The 20569-nt window shown below is 40.4% G+C and overlaps 1 protein-coding gene across 1 annotated transcript in view; it reads right to left on the bottom strand.

The window, feature by feature from the left end:
- Positions 1-20569, bottom strand: part of tmem266 (transmembrane protein 266) — a 61140-nt gene that overhangs the window by 38513 nt on the left and 2058 nt on the right. The window contains exons 2-3 of the mRNA XM_021571117.3: positions 20031-20130; positions 8342-8536 (exon numbers count right to left, since the gene is read on the bottom strand). Of these exons, the coding sequence (XP_021426792.1) occupies positions 8342-8536; positions 20031-20044 (209 nt within the window). The 5' untranslated portion in view covers positions 20045-20130. The remainder of the gene's footprint in view (positions 1-8341; positions 8537-20030; positions 20131-20569) is intronic.

Here is a 20569-nt window from a genome sequence, read left to right as displayed (position 1 = left end):
AATTTATAACTGACTTTTTCAGACATTGCATAGATACAGCAGATCTCCTTATTGTATGGGACTCTTTTAAATGTGCCTTTAGAGGCCATGCAATTCAGTACTATAAAACAAAAGCAATTTAGATCAACAGAGTCCATATTAACAAAGGAAATTGAAGGACTAACAGTAAGGTTAGATCGCAATAAAAACTGTACCATAGAGGCACAGAATAAGTTAGAGGATAAACAAAAAGAAATAGAGGAACTTATTCAAGAAAGATCAAGTGTAATAATATATTATAAAAATAAAGCGAACTGGATGGAATATGTTGAAAAATGCACCAAATTACTTTTCAATCTTCAATATAGAAATGCTACCAATTTTTTTTTATTGAAACTTGTTACAAATGATGGGTTCACTCACGACTCACCGAATGATATTTTGAAAGAGGAAGTAAAGTACTTCAAGATTATGTTTTCGTTTCAGTCTCCTCCATCTCCACTAACCGAAGTTAATTGTATGGATTTTTTCCCTAATAATAATGTAAAATTAACATCTTTACAGAAAGACAAATGTAAAGGCCAAATTACAGAGGAGGAACTTCTTGATGCAGTTAAAGCCTTTAATGTTGGGAAAACTTCAGGGCTGGATGGCATACCTGTAGAAGTATACCAAACATTTTTTGATATACTCAGAGGACCATTATTAGCATGTTTTAACCCCTCCTATATAAACGGTAGATTATCGGACACACAACAAGAAGGTCTAATATCATTATTACTGAAACAGGACCCAAGTGGTAAATATAAAGATCCAGTCCATTTTAAAAATTGGATGCCTCTTACACTTCAGTGTTGTGATGCAAAAATCCTAGCAAACTGCTTGGTGCATAGAATTTTAAAAGTATTGTCAGATATTATTCATACTAATCAGACAGGTTTTTTACATGGACGGTACATTGGCAATGATATAAGACAAGTACTGGAAACAGGTCCCCGATAGTTTTCATAGCTGATTTTGAAAAGGCTTTCGATAAAGTATAACTGGAGTTTATATATAAATGCCTAGAATATTTCAATTTTGGGGAATCTCTTATAAAATGGGTTAAAGTTATGTATAGTAACCCTAGGTGTAAAATAGTAAATAATGGTTACATCTCAGAACGTTTTAAACTATCTAGAGGAGTAAAACAAGGTTGTCCACTATCGGCATATCTATTTATTATTGCCATCGAAATGTTAACTGTTAAAATTAGATACAACAATAATATTAAGGGATTAGAAATCCGTGGCTTAAAAACGAAGGTGCCATTGTATGCTGATGATTCATCTTTTCTTTTAAAACCACAACTAAAATCTTTCCACGGCCTTATAGAGGATCTGGATACTTTTGCTATCCTCTCTGGATTAAAACCAAATTATGATAAGTGTACTTTTACATAAGTGTATATTACGTATTGGATGACAATTTTTTACATTACCATGTAATTGACCAATTAAATGGTCTGATGGAGATGTGGACATACTCAGTATACAAATCCCAAAATACAGTGCCTTGCGAAAGTATTCGGCCCCATTGAACTTTGCGACCTTTTGCCACATTTCAGGCTTCAAACATAAAGATATAAAACTGTATTTTTTTGTGAAGAATCAAAAACAAGTGGGACACAATCATGAAGTGGAACGACATTTATTGGATATTTCAAACTTTTTTAACAAATCAAAAACTGAAAAATTGGGCGTGCAAAATTATTCAGCCCCCTTAAGTTAATACTTTGTAGCGCCACCTTTTGCTGCGATTACAGCTGTAAGTCGCTTGGGGTATGTCTCTATCAGTTTTGCACATCGAGAGACTGAAATTTTTTTCCCATTCCTCCTTGCAAAACAGCTCGAGCTCAGTGAGGTTGGATGGAGAGCATTTGTGAACAGCAGTTTTCTGTTCTTTCCACAGATTCTCGATTGGATTCAGGTCTGGACTTTGACTTGGCCATTCTAACACTTCGATATGTTTATTTTTGAACCATTCCATTGTAGATTTTGCTTTATGTTTTGGATCATTGTCTTGTTGGAAGACAAAGCTCCGTCCCAGTCTCAGGTCTTTTGCAGACTCCATCAGGTTTTCTTCCAGAATGGTCCTGTATTTGGCTCCATCCATCTTCCCATCAATTTTAACCATCTTCCCTGTCCCTGCTGAAGAAAAGCAGGCCCAAACCATGATGCTGCCACCACCATGTTTGACAGTGGGGATGGTGTGTTCAGCTGTGTTGCTTTACGCCAAACATTACGTTTTGCATTGTTGCCAAAAAGTTCAATTTTGGTTTCATCTGACCAGAGCACCTTCTTCCACATGTTTGGTGTGTCTCCCAGGTGGCTTGTGGCAAACTTTAAACGACACTTTTTATGGATATCTTTAAGAAATGGCTTTCTTCTTGCCACTCTTCCATAAAGGCCAGATTTGTGCAATATACAACTGATTGTTGTCCTATGGACAGAGTCTCCCACCTCAGCTGTAGATCTCTGCAGTTCATCCAGAGTAATCATGGGCCTCTTGGCTGCATCTCTGATCAGTCTTCTCCTTGTATGAGCTGAAAGTTTAGAGGGACGGCCAGGTCTTGGTAGATTTGCAGTGGTCTGATACTCCTTCCATTTCAATATTATCGCTTCCACAGTGCTCCTTGGGATGTTTAAAGCTTGGGAAATCTTTTGGTATCCAAATCCGGCTTTAAACTTCTTCACAACAGTTTCTTGGACCTGCCTGGTGTGTTCCTTGTTCTTCATGATGCTCTCTGCGCTTTTAACGGACCTCTGAGACTATCACAGTGCAGGTGCATTTATACGGAGACTTGATTACACACAGGTGGATTGTATTTATCATCATTAGTCATTTAGGTCAACATTGGATCATTCAGAGATCCTCACTGAACTTCTGGAGAGAGTTTGCTGCACTGAAAGTAAAGGGGCTGAATAATTTTGTACGCCCAATTCTTCAGTTTTTGATTTGTTAAAAAAGTTTGAAATATCCAATAAATGTCGTTCCACTTCATGATTGTGTCCCACTTGTTGTTGATTCTTCACAAAAAAATACAGTTTTATATCTTTATGTTTGAAGCCTGAAATGTGGCAAAAGTTCGCAAAGTTCAAGGGGGCCGAATACTTTCGCAAGGCACTGTAAATAAATGATCTCACTTCAATACATTTTTATAGAAAGTTAGCAAAAATAGATAAGATCTTGCTACCATGGAAATGAAAATACATGTCCATTTGTGGAAAAATCACCCTGATTAACTCTCTGATTAACTCTTTAGTCATATCACAGTTTACCTATTTGCTTATGGTTTTGCCTACAACAAAAAATATTACATTTTACTTAGAATGGAAAGCCAGACAAAATTAAAAGGGCTTATTTATATAACGAATATGAATTCGGAGGGCAGAAATTATTAAATATTAAAGCATTAGACCTCTCACGAAAGGCATCAGTCATACAAAAGTTATACTTAAATCCAAACTGGTTCTCAAGTAAATTGGTAGGAATGTCTCATCCCATTTTCAAGAATGGCCTTTTCCCCTCTATTCAGATTACAACTGCTCACTTTCGGTTATTTGAAAAGGAAATAATCTCCAAAATATTGTTATTTTTTAAACAAGCCTTAGAAAGTTGGTTGCAATTTCAGTTTAATCCACCTGGAAAAAAACAGAGCAAATAATACAACAAATATTGTGGTTAAACTCAAATATACAAATTTATTAAAAAAACATATTTTTCGAAGACATTTAATTTTTACAATAATTTTGGTGAATGATATCATAAATAGGACTGGTGGAGTTATGTCACACATGCAGCTAACACAGACATATGGAAATATCTGCTCTACCCAAAATTACAACCAACTAATTGCAGCATCACCACAAAAATGGAAGAGGGAAGTAGAAGGGGAAAAAAGTAAGACACTTGTATGTCAGCCCTGTATTAAAGAACATAAATGGTTAAAGAAAAGTGTGATAAATAAAAACATATACCAATTTCATTTAAGGACCAAAAAACTGACAGCTGTCCCATTTAAATTGCAAAATAGTTGGGAATAGAAAAACATTTTATTTTTAGTTCACAATCTGTAGAAGCTATGAGAATAGAAAGGTTCAGTACTTTTGTGAAGCATCACAGCACAGTTGAAAAATATATGGCAAATAGAAATCCAAAATGGATGATGTTGAGAGCTCGATGGGAGGGGTTGAATGGAGCTGAAGGGTGGGACTAATAACAAGATAACCAATGTAAAACATACGGGGTCTGTAAAATGTATATAGGTTCAGGAATTTGGTGAAATAGCACAGTTACAAATATAAATCAAACTGGATGGACATCAGAAACAGAGGAAGGACTAAAAACAAACTAAATGTAACTATTGTAAAATAGATTGTGTCTGTAAAATGTGTATAAGATGTATAAACTGAAGGTAGAAGCCTAAGTGTTATTGTTTATTAGTTTACTCCAATTGGGGGAACGGTGGTAGGGTTTGCAGGGAATAATAAAGGTATATTCTAAAAAAAGTATGTATATCTATATTTGGTATGTGTATGTATATATGTGTATATGTATACAGTATATGGATATACTGTGTATATATATATATTTACCAAAAAAGATATGGGGGATTGGAAATGATGCAGACAATTACATTGATGGAAGCAATAATCTTTCTACAATATTAAGCTGATCCACCCCTAACAATTTTTTTTTTAATGTGTTAAACTGTGCGCTCGTGAATGAGCATTATAACTCCACCTGGAAAAAACCCACCATTCACCTTTTATGGTGACAAGAATGCTGTATAATTTGGAGCTGTTGGAGTTATGTCCCTTTTATCTAATGTTTTTGGAGCTGTTGGCAGAATCTTTTAATCTTTTGCACTAACCTATTCTGTATTATGCAAAGGACTGTGACAGTTTCTGAAAGAAAATACAATTGCTGTGGACCTGTCAGAAGAACGTTTTGAATTCCACATTGTTTGGCATCAACTTTCTCCCCCAACCTGAATCTGCTGGACTGAATTCTGAAACATTGACTAGGCTAGTGTATTTTTTTTATTACAGTACTTACAGTAGTAGCATACATGTATACTTCAATGTAAAAGGTCAACTGTCTGTCCACCTGTTAAATTCGGTGCATTATAAACCGCGCTGTCTATGGGATCGCATACAGCAAAACTTGAAATACCTAGCCTTTTTACAAGGCTACTAGGCCCAAATGAGAGATGTGCATGGTAATTCGTTGTATGGCTACTTCGGGAATATGAACCCATCACGGCCAGAAAAGGTGAGGAATTTATTCTGCAATGGTTATGAAAATAAAATAAATAGGAAATACATTCCTATGTCTAATTACTTTAGATTCCAAAAACAAACACGCATAGATTTTCTCTCTACTCACTAATGGCAAATGGCTGCAACTTGTTATTATGTTTTCCTTTTTTAATGTTTTATGAATAAGTGTCTCATCCTATGCCCCATTCGCACAAAATTCTTACTTGCCTGCCTGCAATACAACTTTTAAACCACAAGAGAAATGTGCGTACGCATGGTCTAAAGTCTGCATGGAGGCAAGGATATTCTCCCAGCAAGTTTAGTTTTTCTAAATTCCAACGCATGTACTGTGGTATATTTTGTACATGCGCAACGTTTAGAAATGATGCTCCTGGACTCCACTGAGTCTTGGTCTGAGGGGTCAACCCACCATATAGGTCACTAAGAGGGCATCACTCTCACAGATTCACCTTAATGCAGCTGCACATCTCTACCAAACCACCATACATAATCCGGTTCCACTCACAAACTGCTAAATAGTCTGTAACAACCAGACTGTAAGTGTGTAGTACAATTTGACCAACAACAGGCTGGGATCTGCCTTTCTATGGTCTAAGATTTGAAAGTCACAACCCTGTGATGATGATTTTCAGAAGCTGATAGTCATAACATGACAAAAGCATACGACAGGTTAATAAGAAGAGTTAAATAAGGTGATGGGAGAGGAAAGCAGCAGGCCACATCACCGTAGTCTCTAGCATGTTCTGGGCAAGAAGGTAGCTCCATCCAGGAGTCTATTAATAAATCCAGAGCTCACCACTGCTCTGAATCTGCTAGTACTGCATGTGCCCCCTGTAGTCCGCAAGAACATCCACCTCCTACATAATCGCCCACGTCTGCTGATAGAAAGCCATGTGCAGCTGCTAGATACAATGCAAAACCTACCACATGCACTCCAAGACTCTATATTTTCCGTTTCACTGATATACAGAGCCCAACAAAGCCAAGCACTCTTTAAGGGCTCCATTTAGTGTCAATCAGCCTGATTTCAGAAACTTAAAGACCTAAAAACTAAATCACACATAACTAACTAACACATAACTAAATCACACATAAAGAAATGTGTTGATGAAGACCCACATTTGATCATGTGGACCAATAATAATCTGTTTGTGTTCATACTTGGTGTTGGGATAGGAAATGTGTTGTGTCAGGTTTAAAATAACGTTTAGTCATTGTCTGGAATGCCAGTCTGGTTTAGTAGAACTGTGAAGCTAATCTTATAAGGACATCTAAGAAAAAAAAACAAGGTAGTATGAGGAAAAATGTTCAACATTAGATAATCAGTCCCTGTGTATATGCCAAATATTGACCATGACATAAGACCCTACATTTAGAGAAAGCACTTTATTATTCTTTGGAGAGCTTACTTTTAAATCTATTAAGAAAAGGTTGAAAAAATATGAATGGTTAAGGAGTGGCGTAGCAGTCTAAGGCACTGCATCTCAGTGCAAGAGGCGTCACTACAGTCCCTGGTTTAAATCCAGGCTGTATCACATCCGGCCGTGATTGGGAGTCCCATAGGGCGGTGCACAAATGGCCCAGCATCGTCCGGGTTTGTCCGGGGTAGGCCGTCATTGTAAATAAGAATTTGTTCTTAACTGACTTGCCTAGTTAAATAAAGGTTACATTTAAAAATAAGTGTAGGGATAACAACGTACACTCATATTTCAGTGACTGTAATGAATGACAATGTGCAACACCAACCTAGCTCTCTGTCATTCCTCTAATGCTACAGACATGAGTCACAGAGCAAACAAGAAACCATGACGTGGCTGCATATTTCTCTATTTCCACAAATGATTCCAATGGAGGGAAACATGAGCCCACAGTGAAACTCTGGTGACGAGTAGGCCTTGGAATGCCTGTGGTTTGGAAATCTGGAATTCCAATCTAAAGAGTTCAATGAACATGCCATATCTCCAGCTTCACTGGTACCTCTATCTTCTCTTATTAGTGTGATGGCGCTAAGGGAAAAAAGGCTTGGAGGGAAATATAATTCCAACCCAGAAAATTTCATCAAAACAAATAGCTATTTAGCCAGGGACTGAACCATAAAAGCCTGACTCCTGAAATATCTTAGAGATGCAACTTGATATCCCGTGACTACCACATCACTGTGTGCTCTATCATGGGATGATAGTGTCATATGGACATGTTCTCCTGAGATGCCCACAGTGATGCCAGTGCTGCCAGCTCCTGCACTCTGTGGCCTGGGTGTGTGGCATGGGACTAGGACCCATCTGTCCCCCCTTGCGTCCCACAGAGCCCTGCGCCGGGCCAGGTCCAAGCCGTGCGTGGTGAGGTCAGCTAACAGAGCAGGCCTTGGATGGTGTGGAATGGCGGGCGGATGCTCTAATGAAGCTTGTAGTGTTGGTCTACTTTCTCTGCATAGATGAGAGAGCCGCACTACCATTCGCCAATGGCCTGTGAGTCACGCTTCCTGAGAGGACAGGCAGAACAAGAGGGGGTGTGTCCTGTACACACTCAGCCTGCAGCGCAGTGATAGGGCCATGTGAGAAACATGTCCGGCCAGGACAAACAGGGCCCATGGGCATAGACAACACAGCCACCAGCGCCTGACATTTCAGGAACAATATGATGCTTACAAAACTCTTTGTTTTGAGCCAAAAGTGCACGTTGAATGGAGGAATATTTTTATAGCAAAGAGAAATGATGTCACTGAGACAAATAGTGTAGGCTCACAGGCATATCAGTTAATGCCTTCACAATGTAAGGATGATACTGAAGTATTTACAGACACATATCCTCTTAGGATCCCTCGCCATCGGTATGATGAATTTGAATTTGAGTGATTCAGTATCATGTCAGGTACCATTATGATGAGCTATTACTAGCATGATAGAGAATGAAGGCAAACATTTTCTCTGTTAAGGTAGAATATCGATAGTGCTTAGTTCTGTGTCAGTTATGCTAATAGTACAATTATCAAACACACAGGGGAGATGTTTTCAGGTACAATCTCTGTGTCCACCTACCCCTCTCTGTTGTCCTCTTCGTCCAGGTTGGAGATGAGCTGGGATCCGGCCAGGGAGATGTCCAGCGCGGCCAGAGGCAGGTCTCTGTATGCAAAGCTGACCACCTGGACCGGAGCGTGACACTGGTTGTCCTCCTCCACCTGCTGGGAGATCACCTCCAGATCTGAGGCTCTGGCCTGGGCCTGGGGAGCGGCCCTGGAGGACACAATGTACGGAACACCATGGACACTCTGTAAGTAGCACTCATATATGCAACTAAACAAATGAATATTTTCTCACAATCTCATTGTAACAGAACTTCAGAGTATTTCTCCTATTCAATTAATTTTCAACACTAAAACCCAGGTGTGGGTAGGACCCCATCCTCACTCCAGCTCAACCAGGCAAGATGAGAACAGGAATCCCAACCTGCTTGGCACTCTGCACAGCGTAGCCAATGTGAAGACATTGATAACCCCAGAGCTTAGCAAGGGAGGAGGCCATTGATTACAAGCCAGAGAGAACAAAATACATTGTGCTGGAGAGCCTATAGATAGTTGGGGACTAACAGCCTGGTGATATGTGGAGGTAAGTAGTGTACACACTAGGAGGGAGAGAGGGAGGGAGAGAGGGAGAGAGAGACCTATGAAATGTTAATGTACTGTAGTCAGCCCTGGAGAGGAAAACATACCCTGCTCTTCACTGACTTATGACTAATTCATACTTAACATACCTGCTTACTTCAAAGGTTGCTTTCTTATCTGCATAGGTACCCACAATCATTTCAGACACAGTGTCTGACAGGGTGGTGTAATAGTACTCTTATAAATCCTTACTAAGTCTATGCATTTCAGTGTACTGATATGATGCTGTAACTAACAATTGGCTACTGGGATGTGTTTGCCTCAGGGAAGAATGCCCCCACATACTACACATGCTTAACATTGAGAGCCAGTGCATTCCAACATTATCTGTACCCTTGCACCTCTCCTTACTAGCCGCAAAACAAAGATGCTATCAGTCATGACAGACACAAACTGTTCACTGCATCAAAATCACATTTCCAAACAATCATTGGCGAGACTAGGTTCCATTATGTGCAGCGGCCGCTTCAGTGGCTTGTTGCCATCCTGGGGAGGGGGTGGCTTGGTGCACTTTTGTATACTGCTCCATTCCACCCAACCTGGTCTCAGAGCATTTAGTATTATTCTGAATGTAAATCTGAGACACTCCCTTTGGTATGGTATGTTATGTTTCGTATGGTATGTATTAATTTGTGAATGTCCATCATGCATTCATGTGATATGTTACCAATTACAATTCGAATGATATGTAAGAAATTTGCTAAATGTACAACGAATTTGATAAATGTATGTTGTGAATGTATGTTATGAATTACAATTTGTTGTAGCTAACGTTAGCTAACACTAGCTAGGCTAAGGGTTAGGATTAGGGTGAGAGGCAGGGTTAAGGTTAGGAGTTAGGTTAAAGGGTTAAGGTTAGGGTTGGGGTTAGGGGAAGGGATAGCTAAAAGGGTTAATGTTAGGGTTAGGGGAAGGGTTAGCTATCATGCTAAATAGTTACAAAGTAGATAAATAGTAGTAAGTAGTTAAACAGTTGCTAATTAGCTCAAATGCTAAAGTTGTCCGTGATGACATTCGAACTCGTATCCTTTGGATTGCTAGACGTTCACGTTATACGCCTACCCATTCACCCCAACCAACGACCCTCCATTTGTGTTTTGCCTTAAGTAACATTCTGTCTATATATAACCATACCAAATGCAACATATCATACTATTTTGAGTGTTCCGGATGTACTTTTACTATGTTACGTCTACTCTATGAGACCAGGCTGTTCCATCTGGCAGGCAAGGCAAGGACACCCAGCACACCAAAGGCTAGAAATATTTTCAAAGACATGCACTATTAGCAAATGCAACAAGGAAGCTTAAACATAGATCTCCCTGAGCATCGAGTGCCCTACCTCCCATAGTCACACCACACAAACTGTACCAGTTTAAAGAACATGGTACAATGCATATGCTCTAATGTAAGAAGTGTCTCACGACAAATATAATGTAGGTAATATAGGAAAATATATCTATATATATATCTATATATCTATATATCTAAGACCATTTCCTTCTGGAATGTAATCACTGCCAAGAATTGACTCCCCTAGAATAAAAGGCATCCATGGCTCTGCCTCCAGTGTATTTACACCACTGGGCCATAAATCACCACATGACAATCAATAGAAATATCAAAATAAAATACTCGGCTGAGACTTGGACCATGTTAATGCAGCTTGTCAAAAAAGTAGAGCAAAAGCTTTTGAAATGATGATTCAGAGTATGGATTCAGAGTATGGATTCAGAGTATTGATGACAAACTTCACCCATGCGTTGGCTAATTCAATGATTAATAGAGTTGATTACAATTGTCAGAATCTGGAGGTCTGAAAGCAAATGACAGATAGAAGAAAGGCTTTATATACTATACTGACTTACAGTATAACCATGAAAGGCCTCATATAATATACTGACTTACAGTATAACCATGAAAGGCCTCATATAATATACTGACTTACAGTATAACCATGAAAGGCTTTATATACTATACTGACTTACAGTATAACCATGAAAGGCCTCATATACTATACTGACTTACAGTATAACCATGAAAGGCTTTATATACTATACTGACTTACAGTATAACCATGAAAGGCCTCATATACTATACTGACTTACAGTATAACCATGAAAGGCTTTATATACTATACTGACTTACAGTATAACCATGAAAGGCCTCATATACTATACTGACTTACAGTATAACATGAAAGGCTTTATATACTATACTGACTTACAGTATAACCATGAAAGGCCTCATATACTATACTGACTTACAGTATAACATGAAAGGCTTTATATACTATACTGACTTACAGTATAACCATGAAAGGCCTCATATAATATACTGACTTACAGTGTAACCATGAAAGGCCTCATATAATATACTGACTTACAGTATAACCATGAAAGGCTTTATATACTATACTGACTTACAGTATAACCATGAAAGGCTTTATATACTATGCTGACTTACAGTATAACCATAAAAAGCCTCATATACTATACTGACTTACAGTATAACCATGAAAGGCTTTATATACTATACTGACTTACAGTATAACCATGAAAGGCCTCATATACTATACTGACTTACAGTATAACCATGAAAGGCCTCATATACTATACTGACTTACAGTATAACCATGAAAGGCCTCATATACTATACTGACTTACAGTATTACCATGAAAGGCCTCATATACTATACTGACTTACAGTATAACCATGAAAGGCCTCATATACTATACTGACTTACAGTATAACCATGAAAGGCCTCATATACTATACTGACTTACAGTATAACCATGAAAGGCCTCATATACTATACTGACTTACAGTATAACCATGAAAGGCCTCATATACTATACTGACTTACAGTATAACCATGAAAGGCTTTATATACTATACTGACTTACAGTATAACCATAAAAGGCTTTATATACTATACTGACTTACAGTATAACCATGAAAGGCCTCATATACTATACTGACTTACAGTATAACCATGAAAGGCTTTATATACTATACTGACTTACAGTATAACCATGAAAGGCCTCATATACTATACTGACTTACAGTATAACCATGAAAGGCTTTATATACTATGCTGACTTACAGTATAACCATGAAAGGCCTCATATACTATACTGACTTACAGTATAACCATGAAAGGCTTTATATACTATACTGACTTACAGTATAACCATGAAAGGCCTCATATACTATACTGACTTACAGTATAACCATGAAAGGCTTTATATACTATGCTGACTTACAGTATAACCATGAAAGGCCTCATATACTATACTGACTTACAGTATAACCATGAAAGGCTTTATATACTATACTGACTTACAGTATAACCATGAAAGGCTTTATATACTATACTGACTTACAGTATAACCATGAAAGGCTTTATATACTATGCTGACTTACAGTATAACCATGAAAGGACTGGCCTGATAATGTTGATAAAATATGTAAAAGGACATACAATGAGTGTACAAAACATTCGACTGACCAGGTGAATCCAGGTGAAAGCTATGATCCCTTATTGATGTCACCTGTTAAATCCACTTCAATCAGTGTAGATAAAAGGGAGGAGACAGGTTAAATAATGATTTTTAAGCCTTGAGACAATTGAGACATTGATTGTGTACTGCATGTGTGCCATTTAGAGGGTAAATGGGTAAGACAAAAGATATAAGTGCCTTTGAATTGGGGTATGGTAGTAGGTGCCAGGCGCACCAGTTTGAGTGTGTCAAGAAGTGCAATTCTACTGGGTTTTTCACACTCAACAGTTTCCCATGTGTATCAAGTATGATCCACCACCAAAAGGACAACCAGCCAATTCGACACAACTGTGGGAAGCATTGGAGTCAACATGGGCCATTGAGCCTGTTCTGAGGGCAAAAGGGGGTGCAACTCAATATTAGGAAGGTGTTCCTAATGTTTTGTACACTGCAAGTATATTACAAGACAGCATACCAAAGACAAGATTAAGAATTGTAAACTATTAGGGGAAAAAATAGTACTCTCAATTTCTTGTCCTCTATATACAGTTGAAGTCGAAAGTTTACATACACCTTAGCCAAATACATTTAAACTCAGTTTTCACAATTCTTGACATTTAATCTTAGTAAAAATTCCCTGTCTTAGGTCAGTTAGGATCACCACTATTTTAAGAATGTGAAATGCCAGAATAATAGTAGAGAGAATGATTTACTTCAGCTTTTATTTCTTTCATCACATTTCCAGTGGGGAATTTTACATACACTCAGTTAATATTTGGGAGCATTGTCTTTAAATTGTTTTATTTGGGTCCAATGTTTCGGGTAGCCTTCCACAATAAGTTCCACAATAAGTTGGGTGAATTTTGGCCCGTTCCTCCTGACAGAGCTGGTGTAACTGAGTCAGGTGTGTAGGTCTCCTTGCTCGCACACTCGTGTTCAGTTCTGCCCAAACATTTTCTATAGTATTGAGGTCAGGGCTTTGTGATGGCCACTCCAATACCTTGACCTTGATGTCCTTAAGCCATTTTGCCTCAACTTTGGAAGTATGCTTGGGGTCATTATCCATTTAGAAGACCCATTTGCGACCAAGCTTTAACTTCCTGATGTCTTGAGATGCTGTTTCAATATATCCACATAATATTCCTTCCTCATGTGGACTTCTATTTTGTGAAGTGCACCAGTCCCTCCTGAAACAAAACACCCCCACAACATGATGCTGCCACCCCCTGCTTCACAGTTGGGATGGTGATCTTCGGTTTGCAAGCCTCCCCCTTTTTCCTCCAAACAACGATGGACATTATGGCAGTTCTATTTTTGTTTAATCAGAACAGAGGACATTTCTCCAAAAAGTACGATCTTCGTCCCCATGTGCAGTTGCAAACCGTAGTCTGGCTTTTTTTATGGCGGTTTTGTAGCAGTGGCTTCTTCCTTGCCGAGCAGCCTTTCAGGTTATGTCAATATCGGACTTGTTTTACTGTGGATATAGATACCTTTGTACTTGTTTCCTCCAGCATCTTCACAAGGTCCTTTGCTGTTGTTCTGGGATTGATTTGCACTTTTTGCACCAAAGTACGTTCATCTCTAGGAGACAGAACGCATCTCCTTCCTGAGCGGTGTGGCGGCTGCGTGGTCCCATGGTGTTTACACTTGCGTACTATTGTTTGTACAGATGAACGTGGTACCTTCAGGCATTTGGAAATTGCTCACAAGGATGAACCAGACTACAATTTTTTTTCTGAGGTCTTGGCTGATTTCTTTTGTTTTTCCCCGAGATGTCAAGCAAAGAGGCACTGAGTTTGAAGGTAGGCCTTGAAATACATTCACACGTACACCTCCAATTGACTCAAATGATGTCAATTAGCCTAACAGAAGCTTCTAAAGCCATTACATCATTTTCTGGAATTTTCCAAGCTGTTTCAAGACACAGTCAATTTAGTGTATGTAAACTTCTGACCCACTGGAATTGTGATACAGTGAAATATAAGTGAAATAATCTGTCTGTTGGAAATATTCATTCTGTCATGCACAAAGTAGATGTCCTAAACATCTTGACAAAACTATTTTTTGTAAGTAAGAAATGTGTGGAGTGGTTGAAAAACGAGTTTTAATAACCCCAACCTAAGTGTATGTAAACTTCCGACTTCAACTGTAGGACCTTTTTCTTGCGAACAGATAGTTGGGTTCATAGACTGCAGTCTGCAGCAGGAAAGGTGCTCAAAGTACAAACATCCTCGTCCTCTCAAATACTGCTGACCTCAACAGAATATACAATTGAATTAAATCTAGCACTGAATACAGCATTACATGCACATTAAAATGTGGTTTTGTAGAGGTTGTTCAATTTACTGTAGAAATACACACTCTGACATTCAACAAGATAGAGCTATTTATTTGAAAGCATTAAAAAAATGCAGACTAACGTAACCTTGTGTAACAAGGGGTAAATAAAAACTGCAATCCCAAATGAAACATTTTTAAAAATACCTCCCATTTGCTCATACATTGTTCTCATTATTTCCAGTGCTCTCACTGTAAAATAAAGCCATCCATGTCTGTCATAGAATTACAAAGTGCTGCTTCAGCAAAGCCTCATGTTATGTAGAGGGCATCCGTATCATTGTCATTTTGAGTGCTTACCACCACACTGTTCCAGGCCCGCTGTCTACGACTCTGTCACACTGTCTCACCCAATAAGCATGTAAGCCTGGTTGGCTGTTCCTCAATGGAAAGCAATTCAGTGCTCTGATACCATCAGGAAAGCCGCACCAACGTGCCAAACTTAAGCCACATTTCCAGCCACCGCCCCTGACTCCATTGATGATGGCCATTGATACACCAGCACATTTGTGAAATCAGATCTTTTAGGTAATAAGATAATGAAAAGATAATGAAAAATCAATATGCGCATCTTCGCTGTACAAAGTGTGCATGTGTTGGGGGCACTTTCCCCATCTTCATCCTGAATACTGTGAGCGTCAACTTGAGAAGACTGAGGACTTTGTGCCATTGAATGAGCTTGCTTTCATTATAAGGGTTAATATACGATACAGCTAATTCCTCCTGCTCCTGTACCATCCCAGCTATGGGCCACTCTATCAGTAGACATAGAAGATGTGTATATAGAGAGATGAGAAGATATGTATGTACATGGATGTGATGTCAGGCTCAGCAGAAACCTCTGCAACAACAGACACCTCTGCCAGACCTCCAGCACCAGCTGCTACATAGAGCAGTCAAGCAACAAGCTATAAAAATTACAGCCAATAGTGAGCTATTATATTATTGATGATCATAGACTAACCTAATTTACTGCAATAGGCTTTATAACATACTATTCAATGGATAATACACAGCAAAGAATACTATAATGTGTAACTCAAAGTTCTCTTAAACCAATATTTTGAGGATCTGTGTGGATTCGAAAGGAATGGAACTCACTGAGCTATTAAACCACAATTAACTGGCTTTAAATCAGAGCATTGACACTGGTGCTGTATATCTGACTAATGCTGTTGGTTGTAGTAGCCTTGTTGTCTCAGTAAATACCCCATGGGACCTACGGTTTGAAGTGCTGGATACATCTGCCCGCAAAACATGCAAAATGTTATGCAATGTCATGTAACATCATCTGTAGGAGATTTAAACATCCCATCTGTGAGCTAAAAGTGGAAACGGTGACCTACTAATTAGCACATCCTGTTGTAATGAGACAGGATCAAGACATTGTATGACAGAGAGACTAACTGCTCTATGACAGGGGCTCACGTGACCACAGAAGGTAGTTACAGTAAATGTTAGCTGGCCAATTTTAAACACATATGACTCCGCAGTGTGTGTAGTGTACTGTATTTGTGTGCTGAATTGAACAAAATGTACAAATAACTGTGAATAGGGCCCGGGGAAAGAAAACAACCTTACTACATATAAAGCACACGCCAACCACTACTGTTACAGAGTACTTGTCATCAAACTAGCATGGATCATCTGCAATGAGAACAGCCTACAGCTAGTTTATTCAATATGATTTAATACAGAAAATTATATTATTGGATGACACTCGGAAAGGCAATACAGATCATTCTTCTTTTTGTCAGTAAATGGTTTGCGTCAATCAATATAAAAACTGCCTTTGAATACAATTGGAAAAGAAAATGAATAAATAAAAGCTTCCACAACTTTAACATGTTCAATTCTATACTGAATGTGAAATATATTATAAATCAGTTTACTCACAGGGGGGGTTATATCTTGAGTAGTAACTACACTACATGACCAAAAGTATGTGGACACCTGCTCATTGAGCATCTCATTCCAAAATCATGGGCATTAATATGGAGTTGGTCCCCCCTTTGCTGTCATAACAGCCTCTACTCTTCTGGGAGGCTTTCTACTACATGTTGGAACATTGCTTCAGGGACTTGCTTCCATTCAGCCTCAAGAGCATTAGTGAGGTCGGGCACTGATGTTGGGTTCGATGGGGTCAGGGCTCTGTGCAGGCCAGTCAAGTTCTTCCACACCGATCCATTTCTGTATGGACCTCACTTTGTGCACTGGGCCATTGTCTTAAAAAATATATATATATATATATATATATATATATATATATATATATATATATATATATATATTTTTTTTTTTTTTTAAATGTTACCCCCCTTTTTCTCCCCAATTTCGTGGTATCCAATTATTATTAGTTACTATCTTGTCTCATCGCTACGACTCCCGTACGGGCTCGGGAGAGACGAAGGTCGAAAGTCATGCATCCTTCGAAACACAACCCAACCAAGTCGCACTGCTTCTTTACACAGCGCACATCCAACCAGGAAGCCAGCCGCACCAATGTGTCGGAGGAAACACTGTGCACTTGGCGACCTTGGTTAACGTGCACTGCGCCCGGCCCGCCACAGGAGTCGCTGGTGCCTGATGAGACAAGGATATCCCTACCGGCCAAACCCTCCCTAACCCGGACGACGCTAGGCCAATTGTGCTTCGCCCCATAGACCTCCCGGTTGCGGCCGGTTGCGACAGAGCCTGGGCATGAACCCAGAGTTTCTGGTGGCACAGCTAGCGCTGCAATGGGGCTATTATCATGCTGAAACAGGAAAGGGCTTCCCCAAACTGTTGCCACAAAGTTGGAAGCACAAAATCGTCTAGAATGTCATTGTATGCTGTAGCGTTAAGATTTCCCTTTACTGGAACTAAGGGGCCTAGCCTGAACCACGAAAAACAGCCCCAGACCATTCTTCTATCTCCACCAAACTTTACAGTTGGCATTATGCATTGGGGCAGGTAGCATTCTCCTGGCATCCGCCAATCCCATATTCGTCGGTTGGACTGCCAGATGGTGAAGCGTGATTTATCACTCCAGAGAACGCGTTTCCACTGCTCCAGAGTCCAATGGAGCTTTACACCACCCCAGCCGACGCTTGGCATTGCGCATGGTGATCTTAGGCTAGTGTGCGGCTGCTCGGCTATGAAAACCCATTTCATGAAGCTCTCGACGAACAGTTCTTGTGCTGGCTGTTCTTCCAAAGGCAGTTTGGAACTTGGTAGTGTTGCAAGGTCTCGGCAGTCCCGTTCTGTGAGCTTGTGTGGCCTGCCACTTCGCGGCTGAGCCGCTGTTGATTCTAGATGTTTCCACTTCACATACAGTTGTTGGTGAAGCTATAGCAGGGCAGAAATTTAACAAATTGACACGCTTGAAAGTTGGCATCCTCTTCAGTAAGGCCATTCTACTGCCAATATTTGTCTATTGAGATTGCATGGCTGGGTGATCAATGTTACACACCTGTCAGCAAAGGGTGTGGCTGAAATAGACAAATCCACTAATTTGAAGGGGTGTCCACATACTTTTGTATATATAGTGTATTTCTCCATCTCTGACTCACTACTCTTAGTATATGCAGAAGTACATCATAGAGAGTTAGAGATTATTTAAAGGAATATGCTATAATTAAAATAACAGCGGGGAAAATATCTCTGCAGACGTGGTCACACCACGCAAAGATGTCCCATCTGTCATTTCACCAGGGTGTCGCTGAGGATTGACATCATTAATTCACGCCTTCCTGTTAACCAGAAAACACATCACAAGTCTGTGTGCCGCCCATTGGGCAATATATTGTCCCACTGTGTTTTCTTTCAAACCGGCTCCATTTGGACAAAATCCTGATAACCTCAAGGTCTGCATTGAGCTCAGACCGAGATCTCTGTAGGACTGGCTTTAAGAAGATGCAGCTGATTGAACCAATTATGCATTCAACCCCACCTCACCCCCATCTCCCACCCAACTCACCTTCATCTCCCACCTCACCCCCATCTCCGTCCCACCTCACCTTCATCTCCCACCTCACCCCCATCTCCCACCCAACTCACCTTCATCTCCCACCTCACCCCCATCTCCCTCCCACCTCACCTTCATCTCCCACCTCACCCCCATCTCCCTCCCACCTCACCTTCATCTCCCACCTCACCCCCATCTCCCTCCTACCACACCTTCATCTCCCACCTCACCCTTATTTCTCTCCCACCTCACCATCATTTCCCTCCCACCTCAGCCTCATTTCTCTCCCACCTCAAGCCCATCTTCCTCCCACCACACCATAATCTCCCTCCCCTTCCTTGGCCATAACCAGGGCTGTCATCAGGCTGCAGAGGCTGTCTGGGGGACCACATAGCGACTCATTATTAATAAGAGAAGATGACAAGTGAAAATCTCTCCTGCATGCTAAGAGATGGCAGCAGAGACAGTCTGGTGACTGGTGGTAGTTCTCTTGGAATGCCTAGCACAGGAGTGCCTGCTCCCCTGCTGTTTCCCTGCTGTTTCCCTGGTATTCCCCTGCTGTTCCCCTGTTGTTCCCCTGCTATTCCCCTGCTGCTCCCCTGCTGTTTCCCTGCTGTTTCCCTGCTGTTCCCCTGCTATTCCCCTGCTTTTCCCCTGTTGTTCCCCTGCTATTCCCCTGCTGCTCCCCTGCTGTTGCCCTGCTGTTTCCCTGCTATTCCCCTGCTGCTCCCCATGCTGTTGCCCTGCTGTTTCCCTGCTGTTCCCCTGCTATTCCCCTGCTGCTCCCCTGCTGTTGCCCTGCTATTGCCCTGCTGTTCCCCTGCTGTTTCCCTGCTGTTCCCCTGCTATTGCCCTGCTGTTCCCCTGCTATTGCCCTGCTGTTGCCCTGCTATTGCCCTGCTGCTCCCCTGCTGTTGCCCTGCTATTGCCCTGCTGTTGCCCTGCTATTGCCCTGCTGCTCCCCTGCTATTGCCCTGCTATTGCCCTGCTATTCCCCTGCTATTGCCCTGCTATTGCCCTGCTGTTCCCCTGCTATTGCCCTGCTGTTCCCCTGCTGCTCCCCTGCTTCTCAGGCTCAAAGTCCTTGGCTGAAAGGGTATGAGGAAATAGACAGGAGCTGTTCTCATAATCAGGCCAGACCATGCTGGGGTTCCCATCACAAAACCTGTGCTAGTAATAGCGGGCAGTCGGGGTACAACGAGCAAAATGCATAAGAACAGGATGAGAGGTTTTGATGTGTTAAACAGATATAAATATCAGTAGTCATGTGTTTTACTTACTGGGGGTTGCTCATGTTGCTGTGTTGTTTCTGTGAATGGACGTCGACACGATTGTTACTCTTGATTTAACCAGAGAATGGAGACTTGGCTCACACCACACCTGTGGAGAAAGGTTAGAAAACAAGGAAGTGAATCACAGTCTCTCCATAACTCTTCACATTCTGACAACAATGCAGTATACACATCTCATGTATAACTTGTTCATTATACTTTTAACTATTTAAACATTTGTTTTGAATGTCATGTTCATGAAATGTTGTATGAATTCACAGAATAGATCGAAAACAATCAATTGATATAAGCATGAACATTCTCATGCAGTATAGTTCTGCTATGGGAGTCCTCTGACATATTTAACTCTGCACCAGGGGCTCAGAAACATCACATCACTTGCATAACAAGTAAGGAAGGATGAGAACACTTTATGCAATAGGAAATAGATACATTGAAGAGCTCATTTACAGTCCATTCCAACAGCTTTTCAGAGAGTAAACATGAGCGAAGAACAGCCAGGTACATAGGCTTTACCCAGACAGAAT

The sequence above is a fragment of the Oncorhynchus mykiss genome, chromosome 2 (assembly GCF_057628025.1).
Source record: "Oncorhynchus mykiss isolate SJ-2025 chromosome 2, ASM5762802v1, whole genome shotgun sequence".
Classification (NCBI taxonomy): domain Eukaryota; kingdom Metazoa; phylum Chordata; class Actinopteri; order Salmoniformes; family Salmonidae; genus Oncorhynchus; species Oncorhynchus mykiss.
This window is presented reverse-complemented; position numbering and strand designations above follow the sequence as displayed.